General features: G+C 35.3%; 1 protein-coding gene across 13 annotated transcripts in view; it reads right to left on the minus strand.

Moving 5' to 3' along the window:
- The window catches only part of ZBBX (zinc finger B-box domain containing), a 117,782-nt gene that overhangs the window by 3,149 nt on the left and 99,961 nt on the right, over positions 1-14,672 (minus strand). For 11 of the 13 annotated variants that reach the window (XM_017503266.2, XM_017503270.2, XM_017503269.2 and 8 more), the window contains one exon: positions 11,484-11,741. The exons of the other annotated variants lie outside the window; for them this stretch is intronic. In XM_017503266.2, coding sequence (XP_017358755.1) covers positions 11,484-11,741 — 258 coding nt within the window. The remainder of the gene's footprint in view (positions 1-11,483; positions 11,742-14,672) is intronic. 13 annotated transcript variants of the gene reach the window in all.

Raw genomic sequence — 14,672 nt, forward strand, 5'->3', positions numbered from 1 at the left:
GAAAGCAGAGAAGACTTAAATTTTTCTTTTCATGAAGCTGGCTTATGATTTAGCCTAGCTAAGGATAAATAGTGCAAGTTAAATAAAATCTTTAGGCAAATATATCTTCATATAAACTACCAAAAATTCAAGTATGTAATTAAATATCATCATATGTTAGAAAGACTATAATGCCTTCTTTTTTCATTTATGAAGTTGTAATGAGCCATCTAACTTATACATAAAGTTATACTATGATGACTTTTAAAACTGTCAACATTTCCAGTTGCTATTCTTCCCTTTACTTTTATGAAAGGACCAAGTAAACATCCTCCTGGTCAGAGGAACCAAACATCAACATACACATGTTCTACAGTGGACTTTTTTTTTTTCCTTTGGTGGTTAGCATCAGCTTGATATATTTTAGCAAATAGAGACTTCCCTACTAAGAGTAAGTCAGATTATTTTCACTGAAAGATATAACTCAATAAATTTACACATGGAAGTGTCCCTAAAATTGTTTAGCCCAGTGACTTTGAAATCATGATGCATGGGTACATTCAGTAAGCTTAGGATTTGGTTTCTGCTCCCACCATATCCTCAGCAATCAACACATTACGTAATCTAGTTTAAAATTAGGAGCTTTATACAAAATTAATTTTGAAAAAGTCAAAAGATTTTTGAGTTAACATTTTTTAAAACTTCTAATTACTTTCATCTTCACTTAGAGATCAGGGAATTGGGTCCCATGGAGAATAATAACTTGTTGTAAGTCACAAGGCCATACAGTGGAAGAGCTGGAACTAAAACTGGTATCTGTTAGCTTACCAATATTGTAAATCACTCTGTTCCAGAATCTAATTCCTTAGCTTTAAGCTATTATCTCCTCTCCTATTTCTCCATAAGGTAAAAGAAGACTCAAGGTGTCTTTACACCCCCTAATGAAATGGAATACTCTCACAAGAAAGCAGTAAATTCAGAATTTTGCATTGGTAGAATTATAGTACTGAAACCCATCAGTAATGTTTTGATCTAAAGAATACTACCAGGCAAGGTATCTGAACTCTATTACTCAGTTGAGCTAATTGAATAGCATAAAGCTAATTCAAATTGTGCAAATACAATGAGACTATTTTTATAAAACTATTTATTCTCAAAATTATATTTCAGAATACCTGTAAAGTTAACAGGAACAAAGGTAATATCACTTGATATAAGGTAACAGAAAAATCAAGGCAGAGAAAAATAAAACTGCTTATACCAATCTTATTGCAGGTTAGTGTTAAACTCAAAAGGTGAATTGTACAAAAATCTGCTCCTGATTTTTCTAATACAGGAACAGGTAAGACAGGATTAACATTTATATTAGAAAATTTACAACTGGCAAGTCAGTTACGTGTTGAGAAATGAATAATAATTAAACCTTTTCTATCACTGGAGTAAGAGTATCCTCTCTGATCATTGAAGAATCTCTTAAAAACAATAATAAACAATTAGACTAAAAAGAAAAATAATAATAAAATGTAGAGTTCTGAAGTACATTTCTAAAACTGAAGTCATTTAAAATGCATACATAAAACTATATTCCATAGAGAAATAAGCACTTGTTTAAATAAATGAAACACAAAAGAGTACCCTTTTACCTTCACTCTGCCCACACCCTCCCCTTCTTAAGTGGTGATATGGTTTGGATTTGTGTCCCCACCCAAATCTCATGTCGAATTGTAATCCCCAATGTTGGAGGAGGAGTCTGATGAAAAGTGATATGATCATGGGAGTAGATTTCCCCCTTGCTGTTCTTGTGATAGAGAGTTCTCATGATATTGCTTAAAAGTTGCTTAAAAGTGTGTAGCACCTCCCACCCACCACGTCCTCCTCCTATGGTCATGTGTAGTGTACCTGCTTCCCCTTCTGCCATGACTATAAGTTTCCTGATGCCTCCCCAGCCATGCTTCCTGTACAGCCTGCAGAACTGAGCCAATTAAACCTCTTTTCTTTATAAATTACCCAATCTCAGGTATTTCTTACAACAGTATGAGAACTAATACAAGTGGTCACAAAATTGATTTGAAGTAAAGGTTTCAAATTATGTATGTGGCATTGTTATGCAGTAGCAAGACAAAGGGTTAGCTTTGCCTGGGGTTGTGTCTTGCCTCTGCTGTACACCCAGGGAAGACCATGGGCAGTTACTACATTGCCCAGAGCCTCAGTTATTGAATATGAAAAAAAGGAAATTAAGAGTACCACCTGCCCCATCTACTTCACCAAATAGCTTTGAAGATCAAATGGAGCAACATCACATATAAAAGCAACCAGTAATTATTATTACTCATTAATGGTGTCATATTCCTTTTATTAACTTTTAAATATGTTTTCACTTATATGTGCATCCAATTGGTTTTCTGCAACTCGAAGACATGCTAAAGCAAAAGATTGTCATTCTATCTCTTTGCAATTTGGCTGCCTTTTCAAGGGCTATCTAGTTAATTTTTGAAATTTAAATTCTGATTAGATTAGCATTTTTACAGTCTAATACATTACTTAATGGGCAACCTATGAACTGAGGCTCCAGTTACTCAGAAAGCACTGCCTCACTGTTTTATTTTACTGACAGTATGGCCTATTGGCTAGTATCTGGTATATTTTCATTATTTCTTAGATTAAAAGAAAATGCTTACATCTCTTTAATTATTTGGCTCAGTTAATTACCTGTGAAGTCATACAAACAAAAGATTGTTGTGGGAACTTAAGGACTACAAAGATTCTTAAACTACAAATCAGATTGAGTTTGAAACAAACAAATCATTTTTATCTATTGAAGAAGTAAATGCTTTAAAGTGCATTATTACTAATACTTTTTCATAATGCGTATGTCCCAAATTTCTTCAGGCTATAGCAACATCCAAAAACTGACAAAGTGGCTTTATAAGTAAGTTATACCAATATATTAAGCTCATTAAGGAAGTGGTTATAACGTTATTTATAAAGCTATTTGTGGAAGGAATAATAAATGGCATGAACTATAGCTAACTATAATCCTCAAAGCAGTACAGAAGATAACATAGTTTTAGAATGGAAACAGTTTTTAGAGTCCCCATTAAAAATGGGGCTTACCGAGAACATCTTACCTTACTGTATATAGGAAGTGATACAAAAAGAGGGCAGGGAAGTGGTGGGTAGAAAAAGGCAGGTCCCCATCTAGGGCTCCACACCACAGCCCTCGGTGAGGACAGGCACTCCTGCTTTTACACACAAATGCTGCATTTTCCAAGACCTCCCTGGCCCACCACACCCCCATTCTGGGCCTATAAAAACCTGAGACACTAGGAGGAATACACACAGGTGGCCAGATGTCAAGAGGAAACATCAGCAGAAGAAGATACAAGTGGCTGGATGGCAAGAGTATGTCAAGGAATCGTGCTGGCAGAAGAGCACACTGACAGACAGGGGCACCCCAGCAGGCCGACAACCAGTGGGATGAGACAGTTTGGCTGGGACAGTTGGAAGAAAGCTGGGGACACCGAGTGGCCCAACTCTCAAAAATTGATTTGAAGTAAAGGTTTCAAATTTTGTATGTGACATTGTTATACCACAACAGGAAAACCATCTCCCTTCTGACTCCCCCATCTGCAGAGAGGTACTTCCACTCAACACAACTTTGCACTCATTCTCCAAGACCGTGTGTTATCAAATTCTTCTGGTACACCAAAGCAAGAACCCGCGATACAGAAAGATCTCTGTCCTTGTTCCATTTTCCATTTTCTTTCTGGCTCACTGCTCCCCATTCTGGCCCTACAAAAACCCGAGGCCCTAATGGGCAGACACACGGGCAGCCAGATGTCAAGAGGAGCGCGTCGGCAGAAAAAGACACAAGCGGCTGGATGGCGGAGGACGTCGAGGGAAGCGCACACCGGCAGACAGACAACAGCACACCAGCAGGCCACTGACCAGCAGGATGGGGTAGAGTTTGGCCAGAGCGCAGTTGGAGGAGAGCTGGGGCTGCTGGGCGGCCCAACTCCAGAGGAATACCATCCCTTCTGGCTCCCCCTAGGGCAGAGAGCTACCTCCACTCAATAAAACTTTGCACTTATTCTCCAAGACCTCGTGTGATCCATTTCTTCAGGTACACCACGGCAAGAACCTGGGATACAGAAAGCCCTCTGTTTTGGGGACAAGGTAGAGGGTTTAACTGAACTGATTAACATAAGCCACCTGGAGATAACAAACTAAAAGAGCACCCTGTGACACACACCCATGGGGGCCTTAGCAACTGTAAACATTCACCCCACACACTGCAATGGGGTCAGAGCCCCACAGCCTGCCCATCTGTATGCTCCCTAGAGGTTTGAGCAGTGGGACACTGAAGAAGTGAGCCACACCCCCATCACATGCCCTGTGAGGGGGACAAGGGAAACTTTCCAGTGTCGGAAGCACTACCTATTGTTTTCTTATATAACTTAACAGTATTTTGAGGACTTACTTTGTGCTAGGCACTGTATGTGTGGAGATAGGGATAAATTTTCATAAATATAAGATCTCATCTATATAATTTTAATTAATGATCAAATAATATTATTAGATAGGTTCTATTATTATACCCATCTTTCATATATAGAATCTGATGCAATGAGAGATTATGGAAGTAATTTGCCCAATATGATGAAGCTAGTAAGTGGTGGTATTGTTTCAAAGCACACACCCTGGCAAGGGAACCTGGTTATCAACCACCCTGCTTTCTGTCTGTTGTCTCTTGGTTCATCATGATCTTCTGCCTGCAACCAAAACACACACACACACACACACACACACACACACACACACACACACACCTCTGTCCGTCCTAGGTTATTCTAGAATGGCACCCTGATATCAGCCACAGCAATCGGAATCCAAGGGAGAAACTGTTTGCTTAAACACCTCTGCCCTCCTCAGGTGCTTCTTGAGTGGCAGTCTGATATCCGCCACAGCAATTTGAATCAAAGGAGAAACTGTTTACTTAATGTAATTATTTTCTGTCTTATTCTCCCAGCTTCCTCACATGGTTGTTTTTCATAGAACTTAGAAAGAATAAGTGGATACTTCCTAGAAACAGCAGAAAACAAGTCAGAGAGCTTGCTCTTCACAATAATGCAGCTTTCACAGAGATTTAAACATATTTACATTTGTATAAGCATCCAACAGTGTGGAGGTGTATGTCTGACAGCAAACTTCATCAAGTTTTTCCAGACTGCACCATGAGTAGTGAAATGTGAATGGAAATTTTCTGCCCACTGATGCAAAAAACAGGGTACAAAGGCCTTGTGCAGAATCAGTGAATTTCCTACGAAGAGGCCTTATGTCACTGTAGCATTTGTCATCTCAGTAACTGTTGGGTTGATGTGGCTGATGGATCATTCTCTTCCTTTCTCAGAGTGAGCCTCTTCATAAGCTGTGCACTCATTCAAAGCCAGTCTTCCCAACAGGAAAAAAAAAAAAGCCATGTCTGGGTTAAGTGTGAAAGTGGTTCTGCTGCTGGACCATCAGCAAAGCCCTGGCAGTTCACAGCCTACACAGTGTGTGCTTGCTTTTGTGTATGAAAAGTTATGTGCTTCAGTGAAAATGCTGGTGTTAGCGTGTGATGAAATAAGTGACCCAGGAAAAAACCAAAGCATATAGGAACAAAAACAATTTTTAAAAATGGAAAAGCTGAAATGATTGAAAAAAAGACTAGTGTTTGTATACTATTGTATTTCATTTGTAAATAATAAAATGTATCAATTTTTTAAATTACAAAGTCTTTTTTAAATTAAAACTGTATGGTTACCCTTTTAGATCCCTCAGACCTCATGTACTTTATTTCAGAATTGGCCTGTAATGTAAGAATTATCTCTAGGAAGATTTATGTTTGATTTTTAGTAATTCAAGTAAGGTAAATGAATGATAGGTAAATATATATTATTGACTTTTCTTCTCTAACCCCTATTAAATAAAGAGAAAAAGGAGAATAATAAAATAAAACCATAAAAGGAACTAAACAAAGGGATACAATTGACATAATAACTTTGAGAAGAGTCAACCAAAGAAATAAAACTCACTGAGGTGTGGCTGGGTGCTATTTCAATACACAGTGTGTGCCCAACACAGAGAAACCAAATGAAGAATAGGAAAGTAAGAATCATAAAAAGAACAGACAAGACTCACTAATGCCATGCTAATAGGGAGAAAAGTGGGTGAAAAGAAGTAAGGAGAAGACATTTGAAATCCTTTTTAAAGCCCCTAATCACCTACGTCAAAATCTTAGGAGAGACAAGAAAATTGCAAATCTGAAGGATTCCCCACAGAGACAGAACACAGGAAATCATGTAGATAGAAGTTTGGCATTTAGTAAAATAAATAAATAAATATAAATAAAAAAAAAAAACAAGNAAAAAAAAAACAAGCCCAGATCTTTCAACATAGAAAGCTGAGCTCCCTAGTCCTACCCTCCTCCCAACATAAAAAAAAAAAAATAGGTTTCTCACCAAGAGAAAGCCAAATGGAACAAAAAAACAATTCAAAGATACAAAAACAGAAAATTTATTTGAAAATAAGGAGTAACATGTTCTACAGAGAAAGAACCCACATTTTTAAAAAAATGCTGAATTATTGACACTGAAACAAAATCCTGGACCAGTTACTGACTTTTAAAGGTAAAGAGAAATTTCTCCAAACATTCAGTCAGGAAAGAAACCTGCCACATGTGTCAGAAAGAGAGAGAGAGAGAGAGAGAGAGAGAGAGAGAGAGAGAGAAATCTCGGTGGCTTCAGATTACTTTACAGCAGTCGGAGCCAGAAAATGGTAAACCATTATACGCAAGGTTTAAGACAAAAGTGACCTGACCAAATGATAGTATCCTCAGCCGATCTGCCATTCAAATATAAATGTAGCAGACATTCTCAAATATATATTTTTAAAACCCTCAGGTAATAAAACTACTATAAATTCTACCTGCAGGAAAAGATTATTTGACAATTAAACTGAACTAAACAAAAGTTTAATGAAAAAAACTGTGACAAAGGGCTAACTAGCACCATGTTCAGGGTCAGAAGACAATGGAAAAATATCTGCTACAAGCAGAAGAAAGGAATTTGTGATGCACTAAATACACCTAATGCTCCAATCGGCAATAAGACAAAAGACAGACATTATCAAGCATGCTGTAATAAAACCTTCAAGAAATGAATCAAGATAAAAGGCTAAGGATTTGGAAGTCATAGGAAAAAATACTGGTACTAAACATTTAATCCATATTGATTTTCACTAAGAAAAATATAAAAGTAAAACTTTCAAAGTAAGAAAGTGTAACTATAACAAGGGATGTATTCAATACTATCTAGATTAGCATGTGGTTTTAAAAAATAAACAAATGAGCCCTCATTTTTAATTGTTACTAACTGAAACTAAAGCATATAGATATAAATGGCCTCCATTGCTTACTCTTTCATTTTACATTTTCTCTCAATTTTTAAATTTACTTTTAATTTTTGTGGATAAAAAGTAGGCATATATAATTATGGGGTACATGAGATATTTTGGGGCAGGCATGCAATGTGTGATAACTACATCATGAAAAATTGGGAATATATCTCCCAGGTATTACTCCTTTGTGTTCAAACAATCCAATTATATTACCGAGTTATTTTTAAATGTACAATTAAATTATAATTGACTGTAGTCTCTGGGTTGTTTTATCCAATACTAGGTCTCATTCATTCTTTCTATTTTTATACTGATTAACCATTCCCACCACTTCACCCAAACTCCCCACTATACTTCCCAGCCTCTATTAACAATCCTTCTATTTTCTATCTCTGTGAGTTCAATTATTTTGAGTTTTAGATCCCACAAATAAGTGAGAACATGCAAAGTTCATCTTGCTGTGCCTGGGTTATTTCACTTAACAAAACAATCGCCAGTTCCATCCATGTTGTTGTAAATGACAGAATCTCATTCTTTTTTATGGCTAAATAGTACTTCATTGTGTATATGTACCACATGGTCTTTGTTAATCTGTTAATGAATACTTAGGTTACATCCAAATCTTGGCTATTGTGAACAGTGCTGTAATAAACATAAGAGGGCAGGTATCTCTTGTATATACTGATTTCTTTTTTTTTTAATTTTTGTGATTATATAGTAGGCGTATATATTTATGGGGTACACGAGAAGTTTTGATATAGACATGCAATGTGAAATAAGCACATCATGGAAAATCGAGTAGCCATCTCTTCAAGCATTTATCCTTTGAGTTATAAATAATCCAATAGCACTCTTTATTTTAAAATGTACAATTAAAGTTATTGTTGACTGTAGTGTCACTGTTGTGCTAGCAAATAGTAGGTCTTATTTATTATTTCTAACTATTTTTTGGACTCATTAACCATCCCACCTCCACCCCACCTCACCCACTACCCTTTCCAGCCTCCAGTAATTATCATTCTATTCTCTATCTCAATGAGTTCAATTGTTTTGATTTTTAGATACCACAAATAAGCAAGAACATGCTATAATTGTCTTTCTGTCCCTGACTTATTTAACATAATGTAATGATCTCCAGCTCCATCCAAGTTGCTACCGATGACTGGATCTCATTCTTTTTTGTGGCTGAATGATACTCCATTGTGTATATGCAGCACATTTCCTTTTTCATTCTTCTGTTGATGGACCCTTAGGTTGCTTCTGAATCTTAGCTATTGTAAACAGTACTGCAACAAGCATACAAGTGCAGATACCTCTTCAATATACTGATTTCCTTTCTTTTGGGTATATACCCAGAAGTGGAATAGCTGGGTTATATTATAGCTGTATTTTTAATTTTTTGAGGAACCTCCAAACTGTTCTCCATAGTGATTGAACTTACATTCCCACCAACAGTGTACAAGGGTGCTCTTTTCTCCACATTCTTGCCAGCATGCTTTACTGCCTGTCTTTTGCATAAAAATTTCATTTGTGGCTATGATAAATGAAATTAGTTGTTCATTTCTTTTTCAGATGGTTCACTGTTGGCATATAGTAACGTTAGTGATTTTCGTATGTTGATTTTGTATCCTGCAACTTTACTGAATTTGTTTATCAGTTCTAATAGTATCTTGGTGGTCTTTAGATTTTCTAAATTTAACGTCATATTATCCACAAACAAGGATAATTTATTTCTTTCCAATTTGGATGCCTTTTACTTCTTTCGGTTTTCTAATTGCTCTAAGACATACAGTCCTATGTTGATTAACAGTGGTGAAAGCGGGCATCCTTGTCATGTTCCAGATTTAAAAGGACCAGCTTTTAGGTTTTCCCCATTCAGTTCAGGACTAGCTATGGGTCTGTCATAGACAGCTTTTATTATGTTAAGGCCTTCTACTCCCAGTTTTTTGAAGGTTTTTATCATGAAGGAATGTTATCAAATGCTTTTTCAGCAACAATTGAAATGATTATATGGTTATTGTCCTTCATTCTGTTGATATGATGTATCACATTGATTGATTTACGTATGTTGAAACATCCTTGCATCCATGGGATAAATCCCACTTGATTATGATAAATAATCTTTTTTTCTTTTTTCTGAGACAGATTCTCACTCTGTCACCCAGCAGGCTGGAGTGCAATGGTACAATCTCGGCCCACTGAAACCTCCGTCTCCCGGGATCAAGCGATTCTCCTGCCTCAGCATCCCAAGTAGCTGGGATTACAAGCATGCGTCAGCATGCCCAACTAATTTTTGTATTTATACTAGAGACAGGATTTCACCATGTTGCCCAGGCTGGTCTTGAAATTCTGACCTCAGGTGATCCACCTGGCTTGGCCGCCCAAACTGCTGAAATTACAGGCATGAGCTCCCATGCGTGGCCTCTAGTTCTTCAAGATACAGGTTTTATTTATTTGAAGTTTTCTGTTTTTCTTTTGTTTTTTTTTGTTTTTGTTTTTGTTTTTGATGTAGGTGCTTATTCCCACAACTCTCCTCTTATTGCTTTCACTGTATCCTATAGGTTTTGGTATATGGTGTCTCCATTATCATTTGTTAAAAGAAATTTTCAATTTCCTTCTTAATTTCTGTATTGATGCACTGGTCACTCAGGAGCATATAGTTTAATTTACATGTGTTTTCCAAAATTTCTCTTGTTACTGATTTATAGTTTTATTTCTCTGTGGTGAGAGAAGAGTCTTGATATTATTTCCAAGTTTTTGACGTTTAATGACTTGTTTTGAACCCAACTTCATGAGGTCTCTCTTTGAAAATGATCCATGTGCTCAGGAAAAGAATGTGTATTCTGTAGCTATTGGACGAAATGTTCTGTAAATATCTATTAGGTCCAGTTGTTCTGCAGTGCCGATTAAGTCTGATGTTTCTTTGTTGATTTTCAGCCTTGGAGGTCTGTCCAATGCTGAAAGTGGTGTGTTGAAGTCTCAAGCTATTATTGCATCAAGGTCTCTCTCTCTCTTTAGTCCTAATAATATTTGTTTTATATATCTGGTTACTCCAGTGTTGGTATATATATATTTATCACCATGCTATCCTCTTGCTGAATTGACTCCTTTATCATTATATAATGACCCTCTTCTTACAGTTTTTGTCTTGAAACATTGTTAGATTTTGTGGTGGGTTTTTATTTCTTTTTTTGTATTTTTATTTCTTTAATTTTTCAAAACAAAGATGTATCATTTATAGAAAAATAGCAATGTCAATATTCTAAGGTCAATAAAGGAGGGTACCACTAATAGGAAAAACAAGGGAAGAGAAAGTGTGGAATATATGGGACCAAAGAAATCTAGCCTGTCTCCTGGACCTGCAGCTGGATTCTTTCAAACTGTGTGAATGACTTTATGGTACAAACAAAAGGATTAATTCCCCTGATGTTTTGCTACTGAGCTAAACCTTTGCACATTCAAGAATATGGTCACTCTATTGCTAGATTCTGTCCACTGAAGTTGGAAATAAAATGCACAAGTATAATTTCTCAAGATATGGCTGGCCAACTAGCAGCACCGACATCACCTGGGTACTTGTTAGACATGCAGAATCTCACCTTACTTGGCTTAATTTTTAAAATTTGCATTGTAACCAGATTTCCTGAAAGATCTGTATATACATTTAAGTTTGAAAAGCACTCCTTTAAAGATCTAATGGCTCCGTTTTCCAATAAGGATATTGAACAGTGGCTTTCATAAAGCTATAGAGATTAATCCTATAGAGGATTTGCAGAAAGGAGAAAAAAGACTTTTTTCTGTGCACACGAAATCCTTCATTTTAGAATCTAGCTGTGTATTATAGCCTAAGGGGGCCATCCTTGTTGTGGCTGGGCATCCACACATTTTTAAACATATTCAGAGTGACATCAGGGGATTTCCAAGAAAACAGACACAATGGTTGTTGGTTAAAGAAGGAAAGGGAAAGCTTTATCATTTGCTTGCTTGTTTTGTTAGAGGAAGATATGAAGAATCAGGCTGAGGGCAGAGTTAATTAGCATTATCTAACGTGAAAAATACAGCATTACCTGCAAGAGATCTCAACACTTGTAATTCTTTTTCCAAACCATCTAAGGTATGTTGATCAGCAATGTCATCTAAGGAAAGCTCATTCTTGTCAGTAATATCAATACGTTCAATTTCTGAAATTTCAGAAGCAGCTCTAGATAAAGATTGAGCAGCTGCACTTGTGGATCGAGGATGAGAGGATGAAAGGCAGCTGGAGCTTTCTTTAACAGAGTTGGAAAGTGGGAACTTTCCTGTTGAAGGTCTCCGTAATTTCTTACCTAAAATTAAAAGTAAAAACTTTTAAAATCAAATTTTTAAAACTTGAATGAGTACTTAAAGATACAAAATGCCAGGCCCCTGCTCACAGAGAAGTTAAATTCATGTAACAGTTTACGAAAAATTAACTTTGACTATCACCCTTTCCAGCTGACCACATTTTATTAATCTCAAATTACTCAAAGAACACTTCTGCAGTTTTTTTCCCAAATTTTCCTATATTCAGAGAAAAATAAATTAATTTTAATATTCACAAATGAAAATATCTGTAAACTAAATCAACTTCAAACAGAAACAACACACAATTTTATAATGTATTCCAAAGCCAAGCACCAAGACATATGTCTTAAATTCCAGGACAATACCACACTATACTATGTAAGAAAAAAAAAAAAAAAAACTTAGAATAAGCATGGTGACACTTCCTAGTGAACCTGTTTTACTTAATGATGTGTAAGATATTCTTACATTTAAAAAATGGCAAAAAAGAAACTAATTTACAAAATCTATATGAATTTTTAGAAAAGCACAAGCTTTAAAGAAATTGAGATCACATCTCTGATTTTCCTAAGGATGAGCTCACTATCTCTGGAAAAGTTCCAAAAGCACCAATCTAAGTCAGGTTATTACATTGTTCCACTAGGACAGTCGCTACTTTGTTTTGATCTATTTTGAAAGTCAATTTAGTTGGTTTCTTCAACGTGTTTGTTTCTTTCAAAGTAAGAAAAAAAATCTCTTCAAATTTTACAATAACACAACATAACTAATTTATAATTTGGTATTTCTCACAAAATATTACTTAATTAGGCCAAGAGAATTTTCAAGGTACATATTTAAAAATTCTTAGGGCAGGTGAATGCTTTAATGTACTAAATCATTGTTCTGATTTAGATAAATATATTTATAGTAAACGTAAGATAAATTTGCACTTCCTTGCCACAAACTGGCTTTGTATAAAACCATTGGGAGAGTCAATGTGCAATTGTCATTATCATTAAAATCTTGATTTGATGGAACATATGCCATATAACATTATTCTCACTCTAGTGATTCAATGAAAAATATAAAATTCAAAAAAATAACTATAGGCGGTCATGATGTATTAAATATTTAATGACTACTGAGTTTGTCTTTAACTAAAAAAATCTACTTCGAATATGTCTAATACCCCAAGAAAACTCTAAATACATTATGTAATTATTTAAGCAATTAAAACTGACCAAGGTAAGTCTCAAAAGGTACCAATTTGAATTAAAATTTCATAAATCAATTTTTTAAATAATTTTTCTTGAAATAAAATTATTAGTAAGTTAAAATAAGACTGATTTTTGTGTCTATTTGTGCTCAGAGAAAAATAGCAGGCTAAAATATTCTTATGCATTAAAAATATATACATATCCCTGAAAATTATTTTGATGACTAGAAGTTAAACATGATTTCTTCTTTTACGTATAATATGTAAATAATCAGATTTATAGCAATCAAGAACCACACTTGCCATGTTTACACAAGGAAGCAAGAGTAGGGGTGGTAACAGTAGCTGCACAGCTCAGTGACTGTAACAATAATTCACAATATAAACCAAAAGTTCCACTCTATGTGGTAAACCACACTTTAGTATCTGTATTATGATATGTCTCGGTCAAGGTAAAATTTAAAGAAATTTAGAACTCCTACTTTCAAAAACAAACCAAAGGAAAATGCTATGAGTAAGGACTGGACTTCTGCCAATTCACAGAAATGAAGAAAAAGTAATAATATAATGTAGATGCCCTTCAGAAAAGCTAGAAGAGTACAAACACTTATAAGAACATTTGAGTGCCACAGTATTTAAAGGTAATTGATCCCAATTGAGAAAAAGTGCACAAAGGACAGGTCGGTCTTATGCTTAACACATAGCAAAGAAAGAGACCATCTTTCTTGCTCAAAGTGTAATTTAAAGTAACCCAAACACAGAAATAGAACAAGCCCCAATTTGGTTCTTGATCGTGTTTATTGTTCTTTTAAGTCAATATATCATTCTTTCTAATGTTTAATGTATAAGGATATTAATGTTACTATTCAGTTTAAGATATAACACAACATTAAGACTGGCCCTAATTAAAAATGATACAATTGTGGGGATCATTCCACAATTTTAGAAAAATCCAAGTTTGTAGATTAAAAACATAAGTTACTTTTGGTGTAACGTGCCGTCACTGTCAATGTAATCATAAGAAATTATTGATCAGCACTGATCAGTTATATTCTAAATGTAATAAAATTAATTTTCCTTGGTGGTAACTAAAGAACATACGCCCTATGATTAGTAATAAAACTAAGCCAACTATTGGGAAGGTAAAATTCAATGGTGCCTTTAAATTATGTTAATGGGTACAATAATGCTGGTGAGGATATAAAAAAATAGGAGTTATTCACTAAATAATATTTAATATGATAAGAATCATTATTTCTATTTTAAATATAACATTAGAATTAGACGAAATGCAACTGTAGCAACATGATTTCAGGTAGTGTTTTAATAACAGATAATATTCCTATCAAAGAACTCAGTATTTTGATCTTCAATAAAGTTTTCAAAACACTCTTGTCCATTGACATTGTTGTTGCACTGTATCAGCTACTGAGGATTTATACATGAAAAGAATTCTTAGAAATGTATTCTAAGTATTATAAGTTATGTATAAAATCAGAGGATTTTATAGAAAGCTGTATAGAACATTCTGCTAATTCTAAGTTATTATAATTCTGTACAAAAAACTTCTACAGAAATTTTATTTAGTAGCATGGTTAAGTGGAAAGAATACTAAACCACCGGGCGCGGTGGCTCACGCCTGTAATCCCAGCACTTTGGGAGGCCGAGGCGGGTGGATCACGAGGTCAAGAGATCGAGACCATCCTGGTCAACATGGTGAAACCCCATCTCTACTAAA

Source organism: Cebus imitator, unplaced genomic scaffold (genome assembly GCF_001604975.1).
Source record: "Cebus imitator isolate Cc_AM_T3 unplaced genomic scaffold, Cebus_imitator-1.0 Scaffold308, whole genome shotgun sequence".
NCBI classification, from domain to species: Eukaryota; Metazoa; Chordata; class Mammalia; order Primates; family Cebidae; genus Cebus; species Cebus imitator.